Genomic DNA, 27,133 nt, shown 5'->3' with positions numbered 1-27,133 from the left:
ACTACTCTCAGGCTAGGAACAACGGGTCTAGGGCAGCCTCCAGGGTCAGTACTCTCAGGCTAGGAACCACGGGTCTAAGGGCAGCCTCCAGGGTCACTACTCTCAGGCTAGGAACCACGGGTCTAAGGGCAGCCTCCAGGGTCACTACTCTCAGGCTAGGAACCTCGGGTCTAAGGGCAGCCTCCAGGGTCACTACTCTCAGGCTAGGAACAACGGGTCTAGGGCAGCCTCCAGGGTCACTACTCTCAGGCTAGGAACCTCGGGTCTAAGGGCAGCCTCCAGAGTCAGTACTCTCAGGCTAGGAACAACGGGTCTAGGGCAGCCTCAAGGGTCAGTACTCTCAGGCTAGGAACCACGGGTCTAAGGCAGCCTCCAGGGTCAGTACTCTCAGGCTAGGAACCACGGGTCTAAGGGCAGCCTCCAGGGTCAGTACTCTCAGGCTAGGAACCACGGGTCTAAGGGCAGCCTCCAGGGTCACTACTCTCAGGCTAGGAACTACGAGTCTAAGGGCAGCCTCCAGGGTCACTACTCTCAGGCTAGGAACCACGGGTCTAAGGGCAGCCTCCAGGGACAAACAGTCAACACTTGATGCTGAGGATAGGGTCCTGGGACAAAATCCCTTCCTAGAGAAGGCATTAGAAAATGCTGAAATGTAGGACATAGGTGAGAAAGGAAGCTAGGTATAGGGCTTAAGAGGATCTTCTACACTACTGTGTTAAGTCTAAAACTATTTAAAATATATTATATACACTCTAAAACATAAGCAACTTACTAATATCTGAATTGCACCCTCTCTTGGGCTTCCAGAAAGAATAAAATCTGATGTTTGGACCCTGAGCTCTAAATTGATGTCGTTATATTCATCTGTTTGGTTTTTGTTTGTTTGTTTTGATTTTTTTACTTGTTTGTTTTTAACAAATCATTAGAACATACTATTGCTTATGTATCTCTATATGAACTCTATATCAACTAGGTAAAAAGTTAGCTCCACAGCAAAGTTGCTGAGTGGGCCCTTGCCAGCTGAACTGCCCAAAGACATGTTTCACCATCCCTGACCTCAAGCTGTACTACAGAACTCTAGTAATAAAAACCACATAGCACTGGCATAAAAACAGACACATCTACCAATGGAATTGAGATGAGGACCCAGACATAAATCTATACAACTATGGAGACCTGATTTTTTTTTTTAATAAAGAAGCCAAAATTATACAATGGAAAAAAGAAAGGATCTTCAACAAATGGTGCTTATCTAGCTGGATATAGGTATGTAGAAGAATGTAAATTGACCTATTACCCTGCATGAAACTCAAGTCCAAGTGGGTCAAAGACCTCAACGTAAAACCAGAAACAGTGAAACTAAGAAAAGGGAATATAAGGAAAAGCCCCGAATGCATTGCCACAGGAGACAACTTTCTGAACAGAAGACCAATAACACAGGCACTAAGATTAACAACTAATAAATAGTACTTCATCAAACTGCAAAATTTCTGTAAGACAAGGCTATCACCAATACGACAAAGTGGCAGCCTACAGAATGGGAAAAAATCTTCACCATCTCCACATCCAATAAAAACCAAATATATAGAGTATATAAAGAACTCAAGAAACTAGACATCAATAAGCTAAAAAACTCAATTTAAAAATGGGGTATAGATCTAAACAGAAGTCTCAAAAGAGGAATCTCAAATGGCTGAAAAGCACTTAAAGAAATGCTCAACATCCTTAGCCATCAGGGAAATGCAGAGATGGCTCAGCAGTTAGGAGCACTGATTGCTCTTCCGAAGGTCCTGAGTTCAAATCCTACCAACCACATGGTGGCCCACAACCATCTATAATGAGATCTGATGCCCTCTTCTGGTGCATCTGGAGTCAACTACAGTGTACTTACATACAATTAATAAAGAAATATTTGGGCCAGAGAGAGAAGAAAAAGTGTCTGAAGACAGATACAATGTACTTACATATAATAAATAGAGAAAACTTTACAATCTGAAACTTTCAAGTCAGAGGCTGATTATGTAATGAAGGGAACTAAGACATAAAACATTTAGCATACTTCACACAAAGTGACATGGAATAACAGATGACTGATGTCACAGAGCACAGCAGCTGCTCAACTAACAGACAGGAACACGAATGCAGAGTGCCTAGGGCTGGGGTTTGCGTCTTCTCCAGGGCATTCCTGGACAGTCCAGTATTTTTTACAGATAGATTTACAAAATAATTTATAAATAATAAATTTCATAATTTAAAAAAGTACTATTGGCCACTCTTTAAAAAGAATGATAGGAGTCACCTAGGACACAAGCCCTCCAGTAAAGATGGTTAAAAGAATGGAAGCAAGATGAGTAAGCTTAGGCTGCTGGTTTTCTTATGTAGTTCTCTCATCTAGGGGAATTTAGTTATTTGATATAAAACAGCACTGAAAAGGAGACAAAGGCCTAGAAATAAGAGAACTAAAAATGTATAAAACCTTGCATATATTCTCATGGCACTACTGTTAGTTTTTTGAAGTGATTTTTTTATGTAATTGTAAGAAAAGCCTATAAGTAGGCTTAGAAGAAACATACAAACTTAGCAGAGAACTCTGAATCTGTAACTCTGAATGGTCACTTGGTTATCACTGTTTTTGCTCACAGGTATGACAGCAAATTAGTTATAACCTATTTTCCTTGGGATTTTCTCTTTATATAAAATACATAAAAATATTTTTATAACACAAAAACATGAATCTAAAAAAAAATCACGGGGAAATCTGAAAAGTACACATGAAAGAATCAATAATTAAAGTGCCAGAATTTAGGGTTGGGGAGAAGACAGCTAAGCATGGATAGGAAGAAAGGTAAATTATAGTGGACATCAGTGTGCTAGGCCTGGAGAGGCAGCAGAAGCAAAAGACAGTGTGACAGTAATATGTTTTGAGATGTGACCTTATCAGGCTCTATTGCTTGATGTAGTTTTGTTAGGTACTTGCACAGAGACTAAAGGTAATAACAGGACAAAGTCTAGGGAAATAAAAACATCACTTCAAGTGTAAACACCCATCACTTTAGAAATAGTAATGAAGCCTAGGCTAAAAACTGTAGACTAAATACTATATATGTCTGATGGCTAAGTCAAAAAAATTTTTTTTTCCTTTTTACAAGTATGACCTTTTCTTTTTCTCAAATAACAGTAAGAGGCACCAAACACACATGAGACAGTCAAGCAAGAGAAACTGTACAGGGAGCAATTGGGAAAGCAAAGCTAAGGAAGTGGCTAAACCAAGTGGTCAAGTGGGGGAGGAGGAAGGAGGAAAAGGAAGTAATGCTCGATTAGTGTTGGGTTGCTCTGTTTCTTCTCCAGGACACACATGGCCTGGTTCAAAGGACTCCCACAACACTTTTACAGTGCTTCTGGTCTTCCAAAAACATGGTTTCCATTTTGTTCTAAAAGCTTCATTCTCTCTAAGGCAATGATTTGAAATGAGCATGTGTTACTCCTTACACCACCTCTGCGAGGAGGCTTAATTAGAAGATTACTTACTATAAAGGAATAACCGTCATCACTGATGCCAAATTAACATAACCAAGGGCATGCCGGCCCCCTTCCTCTTCTATTTAGTTTACTTTTAAAAGTGTGATCATAGGATAAGAAAACAAGAGAGGTTCACTGTAGCATTTAAACAATATGTGGTTCTATGTGGTGCTAATGCTTCAGTTTCTAGTTGAAAGTCCTTACACCACAATAGGAGAATAAACCCAGGGCACTTAGGTTTGAAGGCCACATGCTTGCAGACGATTCCTACAAGTCTAACCTCAGCTTGAGCTGTGAAGCACATACATATTCTATTCTCACAGCACTACAGCCTCTAGGTCAGTGCTTCATAACATGTTCTGAGCCTGTCCCCAATCAGTGATGGATACCAATTTCTTTCAATTCTTTGGAGGTGTATACTGCACCTTGTATTTTTCCAGTTCTAGAAACAGAGATAGGAATTTTCATGAATTGCAGAATCCAGTTGTAAGTTTATAGAGTGCCATCCACTGCATACTCACAACCATCCTAGGGTTATCAACTCACCTTTAGAATACTGTTCACATTGAAACCCAGATACAGGGGTATCAACAATATACATTCTTTTCCTCATGTATTGTGAAGTGCTATTGGGTGCAGCGGAGTTGTCTTTTACATCTCAGGAATGTGTGACTTCTGGTATCACATGGTCAGAGTATGCCAAATAATTACCTGCATTGTGTCATTCCACAGAGGAAGACAATGATGAAAAAGCTTTTCTAGAAATCTGCATACTAAACTTTATATGCCCCAGTACAGGGGAACACCAGGGCCAAGAAGTGGGAGTGGGTGGGTACAGGAGCAGGGGGCGAGTACAGGGGACTTTTGGGACAGCATCTGAAATGTAAATAAAGAAAATACCTAATAAAAAATTGGAAGGGCAGCCACATTCATTAAAGAAACTTTAGTAAAGCTCAAAGCACACATTGCACCTCACACAATAATAGTGGGAGACTTCAACACACCACTTTCACCAATGGACAGATCATGGAAACAGAAACTAAACAGGGACACAGTGAAACTAACAGAAGTGATGAAACAAATGGACTTAACAGATATCTACAGAACATTTTATCCTAAAACAAAACGATATACCTTCTTCTCAGCACCTCATGGTACCTTCTCCAAAACTGACCACATAATTGGTCACAAAACAAGCCTCAACATATACAAAAATATTGAAATTGTCCCATGCATCCTATCAGATCACCATGGACTAAGGCTGATCTTCAATAACAAAATAAATAATAGAAAGCCAACATTCACGGGGAAACTGAACAACACTCTTCTCAATGATACCTTGGTCAAGGAAGGAATAAAGAAAGAAATTAAGGACTTTTTGGAGTTTAATGAAAATGAAGTTACAACATACCAAAACTTATGGGACACAATGAAAGCATTCCTAAGAGGAAAACTCATAGCTCTGAGTGCCTCCAAAAAGAAACTAGAGAGAGCACACATTAGCAGCTTGACAACACACCTAAAAGCTCTAGAACAAAAGGAAACAAATTCACCCAAGAGGAGTAGACGGCAGGAAATAATCAAACTCAGGGGTGAAATCAACCAAGTGGAAACAAGAAGAACTATTCAAAGAATCAACCAATCAAGGAGCTGGTTCTTTGAGAAAATCAACAAGGTAGATAAACCCTTAGCCAGACTCACTAGAGGGCACAGGGAAAGCATCCTAATTAACAAAATCAGAAATGAAAAGGGAAACATAACAACAGATCCTGAAGAAATCCAAAACACCATCAGATCCTTCTACAAAAGGCTATACTAGTATCAACAAAACTGGAAAACCTGGATGAAATGGACAAGTTTCTAGACAGATACCAGGTACCAAAGCTAAATCAAGATCAGGTTAATGATCTAAACAGTCCTATATCGCCTAAAGAAATAGAAGCAGTCATTAATAGTCTCCAAACCAAAAAAAGGCCAGGACCAGATGGGTTTAGTGCAGAGTTCTATCAGACCTTCAAAGAAGACCTAATTCCAGTTCTTCACAAACTATTCCACAAAATAGAAACGGAAGGTACTCTACCCAACTCATTCTATGAAGCCACAATTACTCTGATACCTAAACCACAAAAAGACCCAACAAAGATAGAGAACTTCAGACCAATTTCCCTTATGTATATCGATGCAAAAATCCTCAATAAAGTTCTTGCTAACCAAATCCAAGAACACATCAAAACAATCATCCATCCTGACCAAGTAGGTTTCATCCCAGGGATGCAGGGATGGTTCAATATACGGAAATCCATCAACGTAATGCAGTATATAAACAAACTCAAAGACAAAAACCACATGATCATCTTGTTAGATGCTGAGAAAGCATTTGACAAAATCCAACACCCATTCATGATAAAAGTCTTGGAAAGATCAGGAATTCAAGGCCCATACCTAAACATGATAAAAGCAATCTACAGCAAACCAGTAGCCAACATCAAAGTAAATGGTGAGAAGCTGAAAGCAATCCCACTAAAATCAGGGACAAGGCTGACCACTCTCGCCCTACCTATTCAACATTGTACTTGAAGTCCTAGCCAGAGCAATTAGACAACAAAAGGAGATCAAGGGGATACAAAATGGAAAGGAAGAAGTCAAAATATCACTTTTTGCAGATGATATGATAGTATATATAAGTGACCCTAAAAATTCCACCAGAGAACTCCTAAGCCTGATAAACAGCTTCAATGAAGTAGCTGGATATAAAATTAACTCACACAAGTCAATGGCCTTTCTGTACACAAAGGACAAACAGGCTGAAAAAGAAATTAGGGAAACAACACCCTTCTCAATAGTCACACATAATATAAAATACCTTGGCGTGACTCTAACTAAGAAAGTGAAAGATCTGTATGATAAGAACTTCAAGTCTCTAAAGAAAGAAATTAAAGAAGATCTCAGAAGATGGAAAGATCTCCCATGCTCATGGATTGGCAGGATCAACATTGTAAAAATGGCTATCTTGCCAAAAGCAATCTACAGATTCAATGCAATCCCCATCAAAATTCCAACTCAATTCTTCAACGAATTAGAAAGGGCAATCAGCAGATTCATCTGGAATAACAAAAAACCGAGGATAGTAAAAACTCTTCTCAAGGATAAAAGAACCTCTGGTGGAATCACCATGCTAGACCTAAAACTGTACTACAAAGCAATTGTGATCAAAACTGCATAGTACTGGTATAGTGACAGACAAGTAGATCAATGGAACAGAATTGAAGACCCAGAGATGAATCCACACACCTATGGTCACCTGATCTTTGACAAGGGAGCTAAAACCATCCAGTGGAAAAAAGACAGCATTTTCAACAAATGCTGCTGGCACAACTGGCGGTTATCATGTAGAAGAATGCGAATTGATCCATTTCTATCTCCTTGTACTAAGGTCAAATCTAAGTGGATTAAGGAACTCCACATAAAACCAGACACACTGAAACTTATAGAGGAGAAAGTAGGGAAAAGCCTCGAAGATATGGGTACAGGGGAAAAATTCCTGAATAGAACAGCAATGACTTGTGCTGTAAGAATGAGAATTGATAAATGGGACCTCATAAAATTGCAAAGCTTCTGCAAAGCAAAAGACACCGTCAATAAGACAAAAAGGGCCACCAACAGATTGGGAAAGGATCTTTACCTATCCCAAATCAGATAGGGGACTAATATCCAATATATATAAAGAACTCAAGAAGGTGGACTCCAGAAAATCAAATAACCCCATTAAAAAATGGGGCTCAGAGCTGAAGATAGAATTCTCACCTGAGGAATACCGAATGGCTGAGAAGCACCTGAAAAAATGTTCAACATCCTTAATCATCAGGGAAATGCAAATCAAAACAACCCTGAGATTCCACTTTACTCCAGTCAGAATGGCTAAGATCAAAAACTCAGGTGACAGCAGATGCTGGCGAGGATGTGGAGAAAGGGAACACTCCTCCATTGTTGGTGGGATTGCAAGCTTGTACAACCACTCTGGAAATCAGTCTGGCGGTTCCTCAGAAAATTGCACATAGTACTACCGGAAGATCCAGCAATACCTCTTCTGGGCATATATCCAGAAGATGTCCCAACCAGTAAGAAGAACACATGCTCCACTATGTTCATAGCAGCCTTATTTATAATAGCCAGAAGCTGGAAAGAACCCAGATGCCCCTCAACAGAGGAATGGATACAGAAAATGTGGTACATTTACACAATGGAATACTACTCATCTATTAAAAAAATGAATTTATGAAATTCCTAGGCAAATGGATGGACCTAGAGGGTATCATCCTGAGTGAGGTAACCCAATCACAAAGGAACTCACACAATATGTACTCACTGATAAGTGGATATTAGTCCAGAAACTTAGGATACCCAAGATATAAGATACAACTTGCCAAACGCATGAAATTCAAGAAGAACGAAGACCAAAGTGTGGACACTTTACCCTTTCTTAGAAATGGGAGCAAATACCCATGGAAGGAGTTACAGAGACAAAATTTGGAGCTGTGACGAAAGGATAGACCATCTAGTGATTGCCATATGCAGGGATCCATCCCATAATCAGCTTCCAAATACTGATACCATTGCATACACTAGCAAGATTTTGCTGAAATGACCCAGATATAGCTGTCTCTTGTGAGACTATGCTGGGGCCTAGCAAAAGTGGATGATCACAGTCAGCTATTGGATTGGTCACACGGCCCCCAATGGAGGAGTTAGAGAAAGTACCCAAGTTGCTGGGGGGATCTGCAACCCTATAGGTGGAACAACAATATGAACTAACCATACCTCCCCCCACCAGCTCATGTCTCTAGCTGCATATGTATCAGAAGATGGCCTAGTCGGCCATCAGTGGAAAGAGAGGCCCATTGGTCGTGTAAACTTTATATGCCTCAGTACAGGGGAACGCCAGGGCCAAAAGGAGGTAGTGTGTGGGTGGGGGAGGGTGTGGGGAACTTTTGGGATAACTTTGGAAATGTAAATGAAATAAATACCTAATAATAATAAAAAAGGAATTAAGAAAATATTTATTATAAGATATAAGATAAATTAGCCCTTTTAAACTATAGCTTGAATCATTAGAGTATTAACATAACTAAAATATCTTTATACTCAGGACAATTCTAATGTTTTTTATGTTAATAACTCATGACTGGAGTCTGTTCAGAATTAATGTTTACATAAATACCTCTTTAGGGATAGGGGTGGCACCAAATTATGCTTTGTTATTAATGCCACAGATTTTAAAGCTCACCATTTTTAAAGAATCATCGAGCCTGTGCTTCCAAATGACCCCCAAAAAGGAAGAGCTGCACAAGCACCTTAAAAACAGCCATCACTGCCTTCTACTTGATGAGCATGGGAGGAGTGCTCGAGTAATTGTCACAGTGGTTATGAATTCTATGTGCCCTGCATCTGCTAATACTTGTACGTACTAAGAGGCAAGCAGGCAGATAAAGATTTAACACTGTTGTTAGGTTGCATGGATTTCCCAAAAAATCTGTGAGTTAGATTTCTTTAAGGAGTCAAAAACAACAAAAATAGGTATAAGTAACATGGAAATGTAGAATTCTCTTATCCATCCTCTCTTGCTTCAGGACCATCAAAAAATGCATAGGGAATATTTTTAATTTGCTCATTTTTATGTCAAATAATTATATTTCTATGTATTTTCTTAAATATACTGGAAAACATTTGGGATATTCTATAAATTTATAGTCATTTTAAAGTCATTACTGAATGAACAAACTATGGGAGGTAAAAGATGTTCAGGGTAGAGGCATCACAACTTTTCACACTGAACTTAGTTTTGTGTTTTTAAATGAAGTTCACGTGGAGAATACAGCCAGTATATGATTTGTGACAGGCAGGAAGTGAGCTGATGTGAGCAGCTGTAGTTCAACTCTGAGGTACCTCGCTCTATCTCAGGCAGGTTGGCTCTCCTTTACAACCCAAGTCTCACCTATCCAATAGGCAGAGTACAGGTTTCTCACAGGATTACTAGAATTTGCCTGAAGATCTGTGAGCAAATGTGTACAGAACGGTTGTGTGTCACTCACTGGAAGAAAAACAACACCTCTTTCACATACAGTTTCTCACAGAAGATTCATTTTCTTGTACAGACTTGAGTAAAGAAGTATGGGAACAAAAAAGCAGAGAAAAGCTTTCTGGTGAAAAATCTAACAAGTACACTCCAGCTCAGCTGTGAGCATGTGATTCTGTGTGAGGCATTTTGAGCCTTCCAACAAGTCAACTTGAGAACAAAACTGAAATTCCAAGCAGGCATTCAACCTATGATCAAGGCCATTGACCACCAAACACAGTGAATGCTTTCGGTATTATTCCTTGAGGATGCTACTACAGAATGCTAACAAAGTTAAAGGCCCTATCATGGGAAATAACTAAGTAATTGACAATGACACCAGGGTTCTCACAGCTCACTTTAGAAACAAACTCTTATTCCTAACATTTTCTTAAGTCAGTCTACAGTGATTTATTGAAGTTGCATGATAAGAGGAAAAGAGACTATACAAATTAAAAACATAAGACATCAATCTAAAACAGTTTATGGACATATTTTGGAAAAAGTTAATGCAGGCTAGTTAACAGAAAGCGTTTAGTTAAGTGTCCTTTATAAAGTTTGTAAAAACGCAATAAGAATAGACATCAGGTAATAGTTACCTCTGTAGCCTTGGTTGATGGCTCCAATCCAGTCATATTTGCTACTATTAACTGATGTAAGAGTTGAACCTGAGCCACACTTAGGAAGAAGTCCAGGTTTGTGGTTATGTTCACTTCCAAGGAATGGCCACACACTAAAATCTCCTAAAGAGGGGATGGGGCAGGGGGAATAGGATTAATAGAAAATTTAAAAACAATAGTCCTCAGATAGTTTATCATTGTTATTGGATGCTTACTACTTCCTAACTCTCCAGGGACTCAAGTACACGTATTAATGAGAAAAGCAAACCTCCCAAGCACAGCTGCAAACAGAGCTCAGTGGTGAATTCTCTACTAGGCTGTGTGCAAGATAGGTGTCAAGGAATAATAGGAAAGATTCCCCTTTTCAGATCCATTTGTTTTTATTTTCATACTTTGAACTACTGGTATTGTTTTATATGTAATTAGTGATATAATTTCGCAGGAAATGTACTAACAGCTACTGAGAATCTCTTATACAGCAAGCCCTACAGCAGAGTTCTGGGAACCCATCAGGAATACCTCGCTCTCCAAGATTACAGTGGCCTTCAAGGCCAACATCTGAAAACAGGATGCTAAAGGTAGGCAGTTAAAATTAGAAACACCATAATATAAACATTAGTCAAAGTCTACAATAAGTGATTTATAACAAAGTAAAAGGCTGAAGCAAAAGATATCGACACTAATTTCTCTTCTTTGCCAGAACCTTGGCAGCAAGAGGCAGATGTCGGTCACTTAATGGGAACTGTTCTTCATAACTGTGTCACTTGAACATTTACCACTAGAAATCACTGAGAGGAGGTGAACAAAAGAAAAAATGACACAGAGCTTCAGTTAATGAGCACAAATCCTGCCTCATACGGACAGTGTTCAAACGCCTCCAATTCCTCCTTACTCGTGTCATAAAAGAACAGACGTAAGGGTACTGTAGCTGGCCCAAATACGCACCAGACAGTTCAGAGCTGCTTTTAACAAAGCCATAAAGAACAGTATGTCTGGCATGATTATTTTTCTCATAAAATTTCTTTCACAAATTTCCTGTATTTATTATATTCATTTTATTTTCCAAGTCATGATGAAAAAGGAGAAGAAAATGATTTAGAAGTTTCTTCTCATTATAACGACTTAAAGTTATAAACATTTCTATAAAAATGATAGTTGTATTAGTGACATATGTCCTATAATTAGAGGATAAGCAATCCTAATCTAGTGCTGACCAGTATGAAAGGGAGTGGGTAGACTAAATAGCTTAAAAAGAAGTGACAAGGGTATGTTCTACTCCTGTTCCTCCTGTAAGGACCTGCTTGACAGTTTACTGTCTAGAACAGTGTGCAGGTGAACGGGAACACTTCTTCCACACAACTGAGAAAAGTACAAGGTAGCCAGCTGATAGGAAAACCAGTGAGCAAGGCAGCCAGCTGATAGGAAAACCAGTGAGCTGTAAGCCCAAGCTGTACACAGAGCATTCCATCTCCTGCTTCCTGAAAACGAGGAATTGTTACTAAAGCCTTCAAACCAAATTACCAGTTAATAAAGGTAGGAGAGAATTACATTAGCATTTTGAGATTTTATTTTCATTTCTTAACTTTGTGATGGCAAGTTCTTAAGAATGTAAGAAAGGAATATTTCTAGACAAGAAGTTCTTCATTCAAAGAGATTTTGTTTGTCTGTTTTGTTTCTTCTTGTTGTCGGTTATTTACTCATGTTTTATTTTGTGATAGTTTTGGTGGTCAAAGTCACAGCTACCCACATAGCAGGCAAGTACACTATGTGGGTACTACATGGCTAGACCCAATATTTAAATTTATTGAACCAAATATAAGAAGTTAAAACAAGAAGTTAAACAGTTTTCTAATGTGTTCATGTGAATCTTGCCTCATTTTCAGTTTGGGTGTATACCTCATAAGGTGTTGTGTAAAGTCTACACCAGTTGTGTTACTAAGAAACCAGCTATAAGACTTACTCCTTACACAACTTTTGGGGTTATAAAGAAACCAAACTAGCTCCTTCTCCTAGTCCTCCTCTCTCCTATAGGAACTTAGTCTCTTGGTGAAGACCCAGGGTCTCTTAGTTCTTCCCTGCTGCCCTTCTCAGCCTTTCTTTCCAGACCATCTCCATTCTTTGGTGACTCCTCCCATGTGACACCTGGACCTGCACCCTGCTGCAGCTGCAGGACCCCTTTACTCTCACCACTGAGGCTTCTTCTGGAAGACAGCAATCAACACAAAACCTCACAATTAGACAATGTTTAGTGAGTAAGAGACTTTGGCAAACTCATCCCCAAATGGGATGTCTTCATCAAACCCCTCCCCAGCTAAAGATTCTGGGATCTCTGAGGAACAGGAGGCGGGAAGATTCTAAGAGGTGGTGGAAGACATCAATGAAACAGCACCTTCCAACACAACAGGACTGATTCACAGGACAGAGCCTGTGACCACAGCCACAAGATGGAAAAGGGAAGTGGACACAATGGCTTGTCCCTAATCCAAAAGCTATTTTTAGCTAATTCCTATAGGGAAAGAAGAAATGGATTTTTTCCAATGGAGTGTCAGTGGACACAGGAATCAGTCTAGGCTGAGCAACATGCCTAGGGTAGCTATCCCCTCCCCTTTAAAAAGACTTCATGGTTGATGTTTTTTTGTGTGTGTGATTTCATGATTTTTAAAAAAGTTTTCCTTTTCTTCCTTTCTCCTTCCTTCCTTCTTTTGTTGTTATTTTGTTTTGGAGACAAGTCTCTTTATGTAGCCCTGACTGTTCTGGAACTTACTATGTAGACCAGGCTGGCTCAAACTCAGAGATCTACCTGCCTCTGCCTCCCAGGTGCTGGGATTAAAGGCCTGAGCCATCACGCCCGGCTTCTTGTTTGTTAGGGTGGGGAGGGAGGAAAACATGAGCATGAACATGAAGCTGGATGAACAGAGAGGTGAGGAGAATCTGGAATACGTTGGGGATGAAAAAAAAAGAATATCATTAAAATATATTGTATGAAAAACTTTTAAATAAAAAATTATTTAAAAAAGAAACTAAGGTAGGCCTAACTTTTGCCATATAAATATTATAAACCTCAAATGAGATTATACAGAAATTATTTTTCAAAAATTTAGAGAAGGAATATAAGCTTTCTATTGTTTTAAATTATTACAAAGTATCAATTTAACTTAACAATAATTATAAGCTATTAGATGCATGGTGACCTGAAAATACTCATAACTCAATTAAAAATGCTTATTTAGCAAACACAAACGCTAAAATGATTCTTTCAGATCAGGCAGCCAATGGGAGCTGTGCCTCAGCTTCTTCACCTGGAAAATTCAGTTACTAAGAGTCACCTGTCCTGACAGGGTTACCAGGGGCAGTAGAGGAGTCAGTATTTCTAAGTCTTGATGGTGATTGTCATTATGATTAAACTAATGTGATGTAGTATAAGATGATGCAGTGAAACTGTAACATACAGGGAAGAGTCACCCCATTACTTGACTAAACTGGAGTCTAAATTCTTCAGTTCTAACCTCCATATGCAGATTTTCTTGGGAGATTATTTTGGTGAAAATGATGGCAGGTGCTCCAGTTATTCGCACAGAAAAATCTGTCAAGATGGGTGTCAAAATTGCTCTCCTTTCTTGATGACGCTGTATGCTAAAAAGATAAGGCAAACAAATGTTATTCATTAAAAAATGAAAACAGAAAACTATTATTCACGTACTGTTTTTCAAGGATAACTTTACTTTTGTTCAAGTCTGTACTACAAACACACACAGCAAAGTCTCATCATTGTTTTGAGAGTGTCTAGTTGGTTTTTACATTCAGTTCCTTTGGTTCTGTAAGGTCTCAAAAAATTGCCAGAGAAAAGAACCTGAGAAATTCAAATGAACTTAAGCAATTTCTTAACAATATCATCCTAGGTCTTATTATATTTTCTGTTTCTAACTCTATTTGTTCTTGCAAAGTTTCCTATCTCTTTTGTTACCTTCAATGATCTTTCTATTTTCAGAATAATTTTAACTTCCTATTTTTAATGCACTGTATGTTCCATCTGACAAAGACCATCTCCCCTTACCCCCAGTTAAATTCTCCCAAGTCTTCCTATGTAGGTCTGGCTTGCTTATAATTTCCTTTGTAAGATAAGCCTGGCAGTAAGCTCTCAGTGATCCTCCTGCCACTGCCTCTGCCTTTGCCCCTGCCTCTGTCTCTGCCTCCCAAGTCCTGGGATTGTAGACATGAGACGTGGTGCTCAGCTCTAAAAGTCTCTTTACTTTAAGCTCAAAGATCCATTTCAGTTTATGAATAATAATCTGGATATTAAAGCCTTCTTTGTCTATTAAATAGCTGTTATATGTGAAAGCGAATGCTTTCTCAAACAGGTTTGTGTTCTGGAAAGCTCTTTCTCAGCCTTACGACAGGAGTGAGGAACCAGAGCTCAGTGGCTGGCCTGTACACTCAATGAAAACACCACCTCCAGAACCTGGCCTGCACGTCATCTCCATCGCAGCTTCTGGCCTCTCTTCATTCTATTTTATACATTTTCAGCTTTGCTCAGTAATCTCTGCTTGATACCCACATTTGCTAATAATTCGAAGGAGGTACTCCCTACGTGGCAGAAGGTGAAACTAACACCACCACTGAGAAAGACAACTTCTCTTGGCATACATATTCCATGCAACTCTGCAGTTTTAGTTTTCATTTTATGAAATAATACATCAGTATGTTTATGTTAGACTAGAAGCTACACCTCTAAATTTCCTTTAAAATTAATTTAACATTCTCTATAAATACAACTTTATTAGTCCATTATGATAAAATGATAAAATTGAAAGCAGAAAATTGGCATAACTTATACCTCATGTGAAAATATAGATAAAGTACAAGTCTTTCTATATCTTAAAAAAAAAAAAAAGCTATTCAGGATAGCCTAGAGAGCAGTAATATCTTTTGTTAAATTTCCAGTGGGCAGTGCTTTATATGGTATGCGCCAAAAAAGCAAATTGGATCATCTGGTTCTGTGACACATAAGTATTGGATTTCAAGAAAATCAATTTTAAAGAATTAAGAGATCTGGTAAGTAGAGAGCAACAGGAAGAAACATTAAAATCTGTGACTACAGAGGAGAGATTAAGATCCTAAGAGACACCATAATTACAGTCTAATCACTCAAATTCCATAAAATGACCAATGTGAGAAACACGAAACGTGATGCGCTCTGGAGAGGAGTGCTAAAGAGAGCTGCTTTACAACGACCTCAAATGGAAGCAATGGCAGCAAACCAAGTGGCTACAAACACTAAAGCACTGTGGGAAAGAAAGTGTACTTGTCCCTATCATTTAATTTTTCCTCACTTATGTGATGAGTTAAATCAGTGACACTAAATAGAAAAGCCCAATTATTACAGCAGGAAAAGAAATCTCATCAAAGTAACAGCCATCTGTACCATGAGAGCTTTTCTTCTGCGCTATCACTAACTGACAAACACTTGAAGTAATGATAAACTTTGAAAAAAACAATTTAAAATTTTATATATTAATTATTGTTAAAGATGAATCACAGGAGGGAAAGAGAAATGCTGAAGGAACAGTGGTTAGCAAGCCCGTCAGTATTGTGGCAGGTAACGTACAGAGTTCAAGATTACAAAGGAGCCAAAACTCAAAGTGTTAGCAGAAGCTGGTGACAGACAGTGACCTGCTGACCTAGACCTGGGCCTAAGGCTATGAAAGCACCAACCCATCTCAAATACAAGAAGAGGAAATGCCTAGCTTGGCAAGAGCACGCTGAAAGTGGCAGAGATCTCCCTGGAAAATGTAAAATAATAGGAATTACCCTCTTTATGTGTGCCTAATTTATATTATCTTGGACGACCAGGAATAACCATTGAGTTATTTATAAGAACAAAACAAAACAGCTATAGTTACAAAATGGATTCATGTGTGTAATGAAAAGCAGTACCAATACAAAAATATCTGGGTTAGTCTTGTTAAGAGTACCAACTGCCCTAATAACAAGATAAGACCTGTAAGCCATTTCCCAGGCCTTTCCTACCTGCTGGCCATGTTCCACTCCAGGGCTGGGTTTTGAGAGTTCCTCTCACTCTCTGTTGGCACTCCTCCTGAGCCACTGCCTTTCTCTGGTTTGAGTTGATCCCACTGAGCAGTGCCGATATTGATGGACTGCAGGTCTATCTGGTACTGTCTGTCTTCAATTTCTGATCCAGGATCTCGAAGAATTCCTAAGTTTAAGGCTTTCCTGGGAAGGCAGTGAAAAGGGTAAACATATTCTATGGTTATTTGCTATACTATAGTCATGTTAGCTCTAATTTGACAATCAAGATGAATGCTCGAATTAGTTAATAAACTAGGTTAATCTGATAGAGGCAAAAGCTAAATCAAATTTTCCTGAACGGGACTCAACTTCAATTTAAAGACTTTCTCCCAGCTGAGGGTACCAGTAAAATGAGCCACAAACATACAAATGTTATCAGTCACATAGTACTCAGGGTCCAGCAGGAATGGGAAGAACAACTAGGGCCTTAGAATTCACCAACACAGGGCCAACCGGTAAGAAACATGGCTGCTCCACCTGGTGATCCATCCCATATACAATCACCAAAACCAGACACTATTGTGGATGCTAATAAGAGCTTGCTGACAGGAGCCTGATATCGCTGTCTCCTGAGAGGCTCTGCCAGTGCCTGACAAATACAGAAGTAGATGCTCATAGCCATCCACTGGACGGAGCACAGGGTCCCCAATAAAGGAGCTAGAGAAAGGACCCAAGGAGCTGAAGGGGTTTGCAGCCCCATAGGAGGAACAACAATATGAACCAACCAATACCCACAGAGTTTCCCCAGAGTATGGTTGGGACTAAATCACCAACCATAGAGTACACATGGTGTGACTCATGGCTCCAGCTGCATATGTAGCAGAGAATGGCCTAGTCAGTTATCAATGGGAGGAGAAGCCCTTGGTTTTGTGAAGGCTCTATGCCCCAGTGTAGGGGAATTCCAGAGCCAGGAAGTGGGAGTGGATGGGTTGGGGAGCAGGGGGAGGAGGGAAGGGATAGGGGTTTCTGGAGGGGAAACTAGGAAAGGGGATAACATTTGAAATGTAAATAAAGAAAATATCTAATAAAATAAAAAGAAAAAAATAAATATAAATGGAATGACCAATAAAGGAAAAAAAGAAAAAAGAAAGAAACATGGCTGCTTAAGATGGAAATATCCTCAGTGTGTGGCTGAGAATGAAAATATTAGAATCCTGGAGAACTACAAGTAAAGGTAGAATCACTTAAATTTAAAACCCAATCAGATAACACGACAGAAGTGACTGTACATGAAAAGAGAAGAAATGAAGGCAACTCACAGTTACAACAGGTTAGAGATACATAGTCAGCTGAGGGAAGAGCTCCTTTTAAACCCTCAGTGGACTCTTAGGGAGACAATACACAGAATGAGAATGTAAAATCACGTTAGGGAGCTAGGATGCGGGACTGGCAGCCTTGCATGCCCTGGAGGATGTCCTCCCTGAGGTCTGCTTTGGATCCCATACTTGGTTTTCCCAATAACACAAGAAAATAAAGCATACAACTGCTTCTGTATAGGCCTCCTGATAAATCAAAAGTAGATACCTCTATCCAAAGACATACTAGTCTGATCGATCTAAAGATTAAAAGATTATATGCCATTGTATCATTCCATAAGACTTACTTCAACAGGGCCTGCCAATCACCTGGCCAGGATCCCATACCATGGGAAACCCGACTTTCCTGAACACAAGGCAGAAACTCTGGGAGGAAAGGTGATCCTAATGAGATAATGCACTTCCACCCTAGAAGCCCCACCCTTACCATGGCTGCTTAGGCAGCTCCCTCTTGGCAGCAGTTCTAAGGCTGCCCACTGTTCTGAGTTGAGAAAAGTATAATTTTTCCTTCCTTTTGTATACTACTCAAAAGCTCAAGCATGCTTGCTAGGACACTGTGAGGTTCTCACTATTAATCTGAAGCCCTCACTTTTGCCATACACCATCTTGTGAGCCCCACTGGTAAACATGGTGGCTTTCTCTGCCCCCAACTCAAAAGCTCTAATTTTTCTTTTCATCTTTGTCATCTCCCTCCACACAGTTGTTGCTGGGACTGACAGCTTGCCTATCTTGTTTTTCTTTCATATTCTAAAAGCTCCCTTCTGGGTTCATCTTTAAGTTCTTTGTTAAAAGTGAACCAACCCAGAAAAGATCCCAGAAAGTGAACCTGATTTTCTTGGTAACAAACTAATCAGAATAAGCATAAATAATTCATATACTCCACTTAAAATATAAAACCATCAAGTTTAAGACATTGCAGTTACAGCCTTGTAATTTTAACAACAGGTTAAGTCAGCTAATAGAAAAACAAATACTAGACAAACCTTGTTCAAAAAACCCTTGTTAGAAGTACTTAGTCATTATAGTACATAGATTTAACTCTACTTCAATAGTTACTCTTTAGTGTAAAACTTAACACACACACACACTCTCTCTCTCTCACCCTCCCCCACAGAGAGAGAGAGGGGGGGGGGAATACAATAAGCTAAAATAAGCAGGATAGAAAATAGAAAATTTGAAACATCAAATTACTATATTTGATGATATATTTATGGAACATGGTATCTAACATTTGGCAAACATGTTTCCCAAGTACAAAGCAACATTTATGAAAACGATTTCTCTCTTGGCATTAAGCTTACCTCAACACATTTTGATCAATTAACATTATACAGACTGTAGTCTGTGAACACAATAAAATTACCCTCAATGCTTTACTGAAGAGAACCTGCAAAACTCCTTATTTTTGAGTGAAGTAACCCAATCACAAAAGAACTCACACAATATGTACTCACTGATAAGTGGATAATAGCCCAGAAACTTAGAATACCCAAGATATAAGATACAATTTGCTAAACGCATGAAACTCAAGAAGAACGAAGACCAAAGTGTGGACACTTTGCCCCTTCCTAGAATAGGAAACAAAACACCCATGGAAGGAGTTACAGAGACAAAGTTTGGAGCTGTGACGAAAGGATGGACCATCTAGAGACTGCCATATCCGGGGATCCATCCCATAATCAGCTTCCAAACGCTGACACCATTGCATACACTAGCAAGATTTTGCTGAAAGGACCCAGATATGGCTGTCTCTTGTGAGGCTATGCCTGGGCCTGGCAAACACAGAAGTGGATGCTCACAGGGCCCCCAATGGAGGAGCTAGAGAAAGTACCCAAGGAGCTGAAGGGATCTGCAACCCTATAGGTGGAACAACAATATGAACTAACCAATACCCCCTAGAGCTCGTGTCTCTAGCTGAAAATATGAATCAGAAGATGGCCTAGTCAGACATCAGTGGAAAGAGAAGCCCATTGGTCATGCAAACTTTATATGCCCCAGTACAGGGGAATGCCTGGGCCAAGAAGTGGGAGTGGGTGGGTGGCGGAGGGTGTGGGGAACTTTTGGGATAGCATTGGAAATGTAAATGAAATAAATACCCAATAGAAAGAAAGAAATTTAAAAGACATTTCTACAATAGTTACTTCTTAGTCAAAAATTTAATAAAGGAACAATTCCAATCTTATGCACTACAGGCACTATATAGAGTGATAGAGTGGAGATGGCACTTCAGGAAAGCATACTGTTTAACTTACTAGTGTTTGGGAGGAAGCCATGGCCAGAAACCAAGACTGCAGATAATAAAGCAGGAAAAGCTCTGGAGAGTAGGGCACAAGAGCAGGAATGAGCAAAATGATAGGAGATGACCAACAAGGCCAAACAACAGATGAACGTCTAGCAAAAGGGGAAAAAAAGGATAAAAAAAGTAAGATATTTGCCATAAAAAGGGCAACATAACTATGATGCTGAGCAGAGTAACAGACAGCCATGCAAGCTAAGCCAGTTTGCAGAGTCAGGAGCCTCCAACTTCTGTACCAAAACAAAACAAAACAAAACAAAACTCTATCCTGGCTATTTCACTCCTGAGAAAGTCTCTTTCTTTCTTCCTTTCTTCCTTTCTTTCTTTCTTTCTTTCTTTCTTTCTTTCTTTCTTTCTTTCTCTCTCTCTCTCTCTCTCTCTCTTTCTTTCTTTCTTTCTTTCTTTCTTAAATTCAACAGGCAATTTTTATTAAAAATTGTTCATAAAACACTAAGGCTGAGCAAAATATGTATTCAAGAGTAGAGATGATTCAATATCTTTTTTTCAATTTTTATTAGATATTTTCTTCATTTACATTTCAAATGCTATCCCAAAAGCCCCCTATTGCCCCGCCCCCCGCCCTGCTCCCCTACCCACCCAGTCCTGCTTCTTGGCCGTGGCTGCACATGTAGGAGAAAGTATTTCTTATTTTGTTCAGCATAGCTTTAGATAAAGGATATCCTCTCATCTCCTCCCTAAACATAACATTAATTTTCCTCATATGAGTTCTAATCTGTTCTAAAACTATAATGTAAATATGTTACAGTAAAAAGCCTTATAGTATTGCTTCCTTTCCCTACACGTTTGCTATCGAGAAAGAAATCAAATCTTCCTGTCTCAACTTCATATGCTTCGAAAATGACCTATGAACTTTGCTCCATCCCTATTGCTGCCTTTGAAACCAAGCAATCGAAGCAGGAAAGACGAAGAAGCACAGTTCTCATAACTTCCTTATTCTTCACACAAAAAGCTGCTTTATCAACTACCACGTAGGAGTTATATAATTGTAATGGCTTTGGCCTTCCAAACTCTCCTCCCACACCATTTAAACTACTCAGCAGGTGGTGTGGGAGGATAAACTCAAGTTTGCAATAGTTGGTCAATAATGTAATCATAAGGAACCAAAGATGACTTTAAGTGTATAACAGGAAACATGGCTTTAATGTTTTCCTTTTTAAATTGATTTAGTCTGGGACGGGCCTTTTGTATGTTTACACAAGGAGCAGCTCATGTTGAACCATTTAGTGTTCACTGCTGAATAGGCAATCGTGGGAATTCAATGTAAAGTAGCAAAATTTATTCACTTATAGCTCAACTGAGAGCTATAAAGTGCTAAACAATCCAGAAAATAGGAACGTAAAACCAAGTATAACTTTCATATCTTGAATAAATTAAATGTCTACACATTTATCACAAAGTCTCTACGAAAGAAAGACAGTAATTTGGAAAGTAAATATGGCAGGAGATAAAATGGCTGACTGTCAGACTGGGTACTTGGATGAGTCCTTCAGAGCAAGATTGTCTTCAGCTGCAGGAAAACAGCTGAGACGACTGGAGAAAATATTAGACTCCCAAGTGGACAGAGTCTGATCCAGGAGGACTCAGCTAGGTATCAGCAACATCACTCCCCCTTCCCTTTCTCTGATGTAAGCGTTTAAGATTATGACAGAGTCTGTAAATATGGAGTCTTGAAAATAATTTATTGTTGCAAGTTAACTGGCTAACTAGATTCTATATTGAGAAAAAAAAATATAGTGGAGGCATTTGTAAACACAAATTACAACCTAATTAACTGGACTGAAAGTATTCTAGGCAGTCCAAATTGCAATACATTTTAATAAAGACAATTCCTTTCCTATCTTTTTTTAAAAATTGGATATTTTCCTTATTTACATTTCAAATGTTATCTCCTTTCCGGGTTTCCCTCCTTCCTGGAAATATCCTATCACATCATCCCTCCCCGCCCTCGATTCCCCTACACTGGGGATTCTATCAAGTCTGCAGAGTTCCAAGGACCTCTCCTCCCATTAGTGCATGACAAGGCCATTCTCTGCTATATATGCAGCAAGAGCCATGTGTACTCCTTTGTTGATTTAGAACAGTTATAAATTAACAGTATCACTTTTAAAGCTCTCAGGCCATTTTCCATTCACACAGACTTGTTAGAAGATAAGAGTACAATACATACACAATTAAGACCCTATTATTGAATAACTAAACACCTACGTCACATTTTATGTTAATAAGTGGGATACACATCATCTTTAATGTTGGCTGCAGAGAATCTACCCACATGAATATTACAACATTAAGTCCGTAGCTACAATTAAATATTAATAGTGTTTCAGTCAGTGAAACTATATATAATTTATGATCTTTCTTATTCATGCCCCCAAATAAGCCACCCTAAATCCAAGGCAGTTTATCACTTCATGTTCTTTAATGTGGTATCTCAAAATAAATGAGTATATAATTATCACAATGTTTTATCAAAGGCACGGATACAGTGTGGATAAGCTTGACTTGCCAGTGGTGGTATAGTTTTGAGAGGCTGTAGAACTTTAGGGTGGTGTGGTCTAGCTGGAGGAAGTGGGTCACTGGTGTGGGTTTATAGCTGGGTTCTATTTCCTGCTCTTTGATGTCAGGTTTGCAGAGGTGTGAACTAATAGCCAAAGACTCCTGCCACCACACCAGGAGCTCTTCCTAACACCCATGCTTTGCTTCCTGGCCTGCCAAGATTTGGGCATGCAGTTTCATGATTCCTCCATTAGAGCTTTGAGCTGCTCCTACTGCTAAGGCTTATCAGCAACGATGGGCTTACACAGCCTCAAATCATAAGCCCAAACACTGTTTCTTGCCCTAACCTGCCTCTTCTCAGGTATTTTCTAATAATAATAAAAGCAGCAATTAATATAGACTGTGAAGCAATATTCCATTTTGAACTTTATATACACTCATAAAAGACTCATGGAAAAATGTCCATTTAAATAACAGGTTTAGAAGGTAAACCAAGGAGGCCTGAAAAGCATGTGAGAGTCTCTAGTAGAGTACGAACTGGCAGTCTAAGCACAGAATCATCTCTTTTAGCCACTAAGATCACAGTCACTAAGAAAATTACTCAATTATAAAACATAAATATTTTAATGAAGATGAGTGTTGGGTAAGTAACATAAATCAATCCTTAATTACAACAATGCGGCTAGGCTAGATATGTAATGAACCTATACATTAAAGATGTCTGAACTTTAATAACCTGGACCACACCAGGGTCACAATTGGTAGCAGAACACTGATCATCATATAAAAGCCAGCAAACACATGAAAAGAATTACAGTACATCACACATCAAACACTATGGCCTGGTGCTTCCTTCCTCTAATCCTACTGGCAGGAAATGGTCTACACAGCTTTTGAGGTGACTAGACATATTTAAAAGAAGTCCCTTGTTCAGAAAAGCTCCTGGATGCTGCAGTTCTTAGCAGGATGGAGAGCACCTTCTGCTCTGCCGAGGACCACTGTACTACGCCTCCCGTGTCCACACAGCCCTGCAGCCACACTGAGAAGGTACTGGAATTGTATGATGCCATTTACTCTGCAAAGACTTAAAAAAAAAAAAAAATAGAAGGAATCGCCAAAGTTGTGTTTCCATATTGTATATAGCAGGTAAATTCATCCAAAATTGAAAAGATTTAACAATGTTACTTTGGATTAATAGAATCAGCTTTTGACCTGAGCCTGAATTATATACTTTTAGTGCAAGAATAAATTTCAGAAAATATCTTTCTCACATGACAATTCTTGAACCTGGACAGTATACAAATGATTCTGGTGTACTGTTAGGCTTTTTTGTTTGTTTTTAAAAAATACTACACTTCTGAGGATGTATTTTCAAATAAAATAATTGAAATTAAACAAATATGAATCCAGATAAAAGCAAAAATTCAGACTATCTAATGTTATGCAAAATAGGAAAGTATATATAAAATCAATTCTATTCCATTTTTCTTATTTTAAAATTCAAGTATGTTTATAATGTAACTTGACAATGTTTACCAGAATGAAAGCAAATTAAAGAATTATCTCTTTCATTAATGTCTCTTCTGCCACTAAGATGAACAAGGGGTGCTTCCATCCTATAACCCTGTGCATTTGTTTATTTTTCCTAGGTTTGGGGAAATTCCCAGTTCTGTGGTACTATACCTCAGTTTTATCAGGTGTTCATTAAAATCACCTGAAAATACTGAGGCTATGTTTCACTGAGCATAAGCTTCATGGATTCCTTGAGTGACTGCAGCTGTACTCACCACAAAGATGTGCTGTCCACAGTGTATTTGATAAGATGACATAGGAGAGGAACTTCTTTCACCTTTGTGTCAGTTTATCAAACCCATACCTGGATGACAAGCAATTCAATGGAAGGAAAACCAGTCCCAGAATTCAAAGCATTATTTCCTGTAGAAGAGCTCTGTGCTCTCTAAATGCCAAAGGCATAAATATACGACAGTTTCACTAAATGACTAAAGCCTTAAATAATATGGATAGAAACGGTTGCACTGCTAAAGTTATAACCACAGTTATTAAGGTTTACTGGTATGCTAGGGGATTTGGGTGAAAATAGCACTAAGGATAAATATGTATTACCTGATAATAAAATATGAGGAATTTATGTTAAAATTATGCTTTGACTTTGCTCAAAATTATTGACTTTTATATTTTTCGATTATTGTATTGCTTTGGTTCAGAATCCTCGACAAGAAAATTTATAGGTGGCAAACACAGGTTAAGGAAAGAGCATTCACAAATTAAAAACTGAAATTAGCATTTAGTTTTCTTGAAAGTTACCAATAGTCATAAAGGGTAGAACAGTGTTAATCTTTGACATATAGGCTACTATGGGCAGAAGTGAAGGCTGCAGGGGTCTGGGGGAAGTGTTAATGTGGCTATGTTTAAGCAATTAGTATTTCTCCTGTGGGAACTATCACTTCAAGAATGAAACAAGGACAAATAAGAAGAAAACATTCTATGGCCATTTTTACCTACCTTGATAATCAGGGCTGTGTTCCTTAGTACTTTTGCCAACATGAACTACTTTTCTGGTATCTTAACCTTATCAAAGTTCAGGGTTAGAAATTACAGAACAAAAACATCAGATTAAGGAATGGTTTCAATGAAGGGGATAAACAGCTTCTAAACAAAGGATAAGCCTTTCTAAGTGCATAAAAAAACTATTTAACCTACGACACTAATGACAGTGCACACTGTAATAAAGAAAGAGAAGCATGCGTGGGAAGGAAGTTGTCCTTCACACTGACCCTGCAGAGGAGAACTGTTCATTGCTGGGGCAGGGGAATGACACTTTCTAAGTCTGCATGCCACCTCACTGCTGCTCACCAGATGTTCATACGTGATATATACAGGTAATTTACTATGCATATGTAGTGAATATGTGTATGGTCCTTGCTTCTTAATTTGACACCTAATTAGCTTCTCTGTGGTAAAGATGTTAGGCTGTGGCTGTAAGTGGACACTAGTCAATACAGGCTAAAACAGTAAATAAGTGGCCTTTACAGCATCTCACATTTACAAGTTCACTAAAAAGATATTTTAAAAACAGGGAATGTATGATGTATCATGTACCCATCCTTTCATCAATGAACACATATAGGAAACAAACATACAGAATACTATTTAATTATAACATTCAATTATTTTATAATAGGCATTTAAGAAAACATAACACTATTTTACCATTTTTGTGTCTTGCATGTCAGTAGCCATGGTACACAAGCATTATATGCCAAGTATTATGGAGATTTAAAGGTTTAAAATTATTTTAAGGTCTATTTAACCTGTTTTCTTTTTTTTAAATTAGGTATTCATTTCATTTACATTTCCAATGCTATCCCAAAAGTCCCCCACACCCTCCCCCACTCACTCCCCCACCCATCCACTCCCACTTCTTGGCCCTGGCATTCCCCTGTACTGAGGCATATAAAGTTTGCACGACCAATGGGCCTCTCTTTCCACTGATGGCCAACTAGGCCATCTTCTGATACATATGCAGCTAGAGACACGAGCTCTAGGGGGTACTGGTTAGTTCATATTGTTGTTCCACCTATAGGGTTGCAGATCCCTTCAGCTCCTTGGGTACTTTCTCTAGCTCCTCCACTGGGGGCCTTGTGATCCATCCAATAGGTGACTGTGAGCATCCACTTCTGTGTTGCTAGGCCCTGGCATAGTCTCACAAGAGACAGCTATATCTGGGTCCTTTCAGCAAAATCTTATTAGTGTATGCAATGGTGTCAGCATTTGGAAGCTGATTATGGGATGTATCCCCGGATATGGCAGTCTCTAGATGGTCCATCCTTTCGTCTCAGCTCCAAACTTTGTCTCTGTAACTCCTTCCATGGGTGTTTTGTTCCCAATTCTAAGAAGGGGCAAAGTGTCCACACTTTGGTCTTCGTTCTTCTTGAGTTTCATGCATTTAGCAAATTGTATCTTATATCTTGGGTATTCTAAGTTTCTGGGCTAATATCCACTTATCAGTGAGTACATATTGTGCGAGTTCCTTTGTGATTGGGTTACCTCACTCAGGATGATGCCCTCCAGGTCCATCCATTTGGCTAGGAATTTCATAAATTCATTCTTTTTAACAGCTGAGTAGTACTCCATTGTGTAAATGTATTTGTTTTCAGTTCCAGTCTTCTTTTGTGTGCTGTGACAGGCGTGTGAGTGGATGAGAGTGGAGATCAGAAGATGACTTTGGCCAGTTGGTGATCTCCTTTACTGTGTGGGTCCCAGGAATTGACCTCAGATCGTCAGGCCTGATGACAGCTATCTACATGCTGAGCCATTTTGCTGATCCTTCAGGTGTATTTGTAAAGGTATATTATGCTTCCTCTCTGTTATGTTTAAGCCCGTAAATGTTATATTTATACGTTAAACTGGCATGAAAACATTAGTGCCTTAATGGAAGATTCAGACCAGGACTTGATGTACCTCAGATCCGGTGCACTTCATATAACCCAAGGGTGTTTTCAAAGAACTGCAAGATAGATTTTTTTTCCCAATTAAGAAACTCATGATACGATCTGAAGCATATCCTAATATTCTGTAGCTTCTTTGCAATGTAAATTAAAAGAGCAAAGCACTCAATAAAAAGGCAAAACATATTTTAAAAATG

The 27,133-nt window shown here is 38.9% G+C and overlaps 1 protein-coding gene and 2 non-coding genes across 3 annotated transcripts in view; 2 read left to right on the top strand and 1 right to left on the bottom strand.

The window, feature by feature from the left end:
- Vps13b (vacuolar protein sorting 13B) overlaps window positions 1-27,133 on the bottom strand; it is a 560,112-nt gene that overhangs the window by 246,047 nt on the left and 286,932 nt on the right. The window contains exons 31-33 of the mRNA NM_177151.4: window positions 16,279-16,482; window positions 13,758-13,884; window positions 10,231-10,374 (exon numbers count right to left, since the gene is read on the bottom strand). Coding sequence (NP_796125.2) covers window positions 10,231-10,374; window positions 13,758-13,884; window positions 16,279-16,482 — 475 coding nt within the window. The remainder of the gene's footprint in view (window positions 1-10,230; window positions 10,375-13,757; window positions 13,885-16,278; window positions 16,483-27,133) is intronic.
- Window positions 24,136-24,213, top strand: Mir875 (microRNA 875). The gene has a single exon (NR_030606.1). It is a non-coding gene; the product is annotated as a microRNA 875 (primary transcript).
- Mir599 (microRNA 599) lies at window positions 24,265-24,352 on the top strand. Its single transcript, NR_035527.1, has one exon. It is a non-coding gene; the product is annotated as a microRNA 599 (primary transcript).

This window comes from Mus musculus, chromosome 15 (genome assembly GCF_000001635.26).
Source record: "Mus musculus strain C57BL/6J chromosome 15, GRCm38.p6 C57BL/6J".
Classification (NCBI taxonomy): Eukaryota; Metazoa; Chordata; class Mammalia; order Rodentia; family Muridae; genus Mus; species Mus musculus.
Note: the sequence above shows the minus strand (reverse complement) of the source record. Positions and strands in the feature narration are given on the sequence as shown.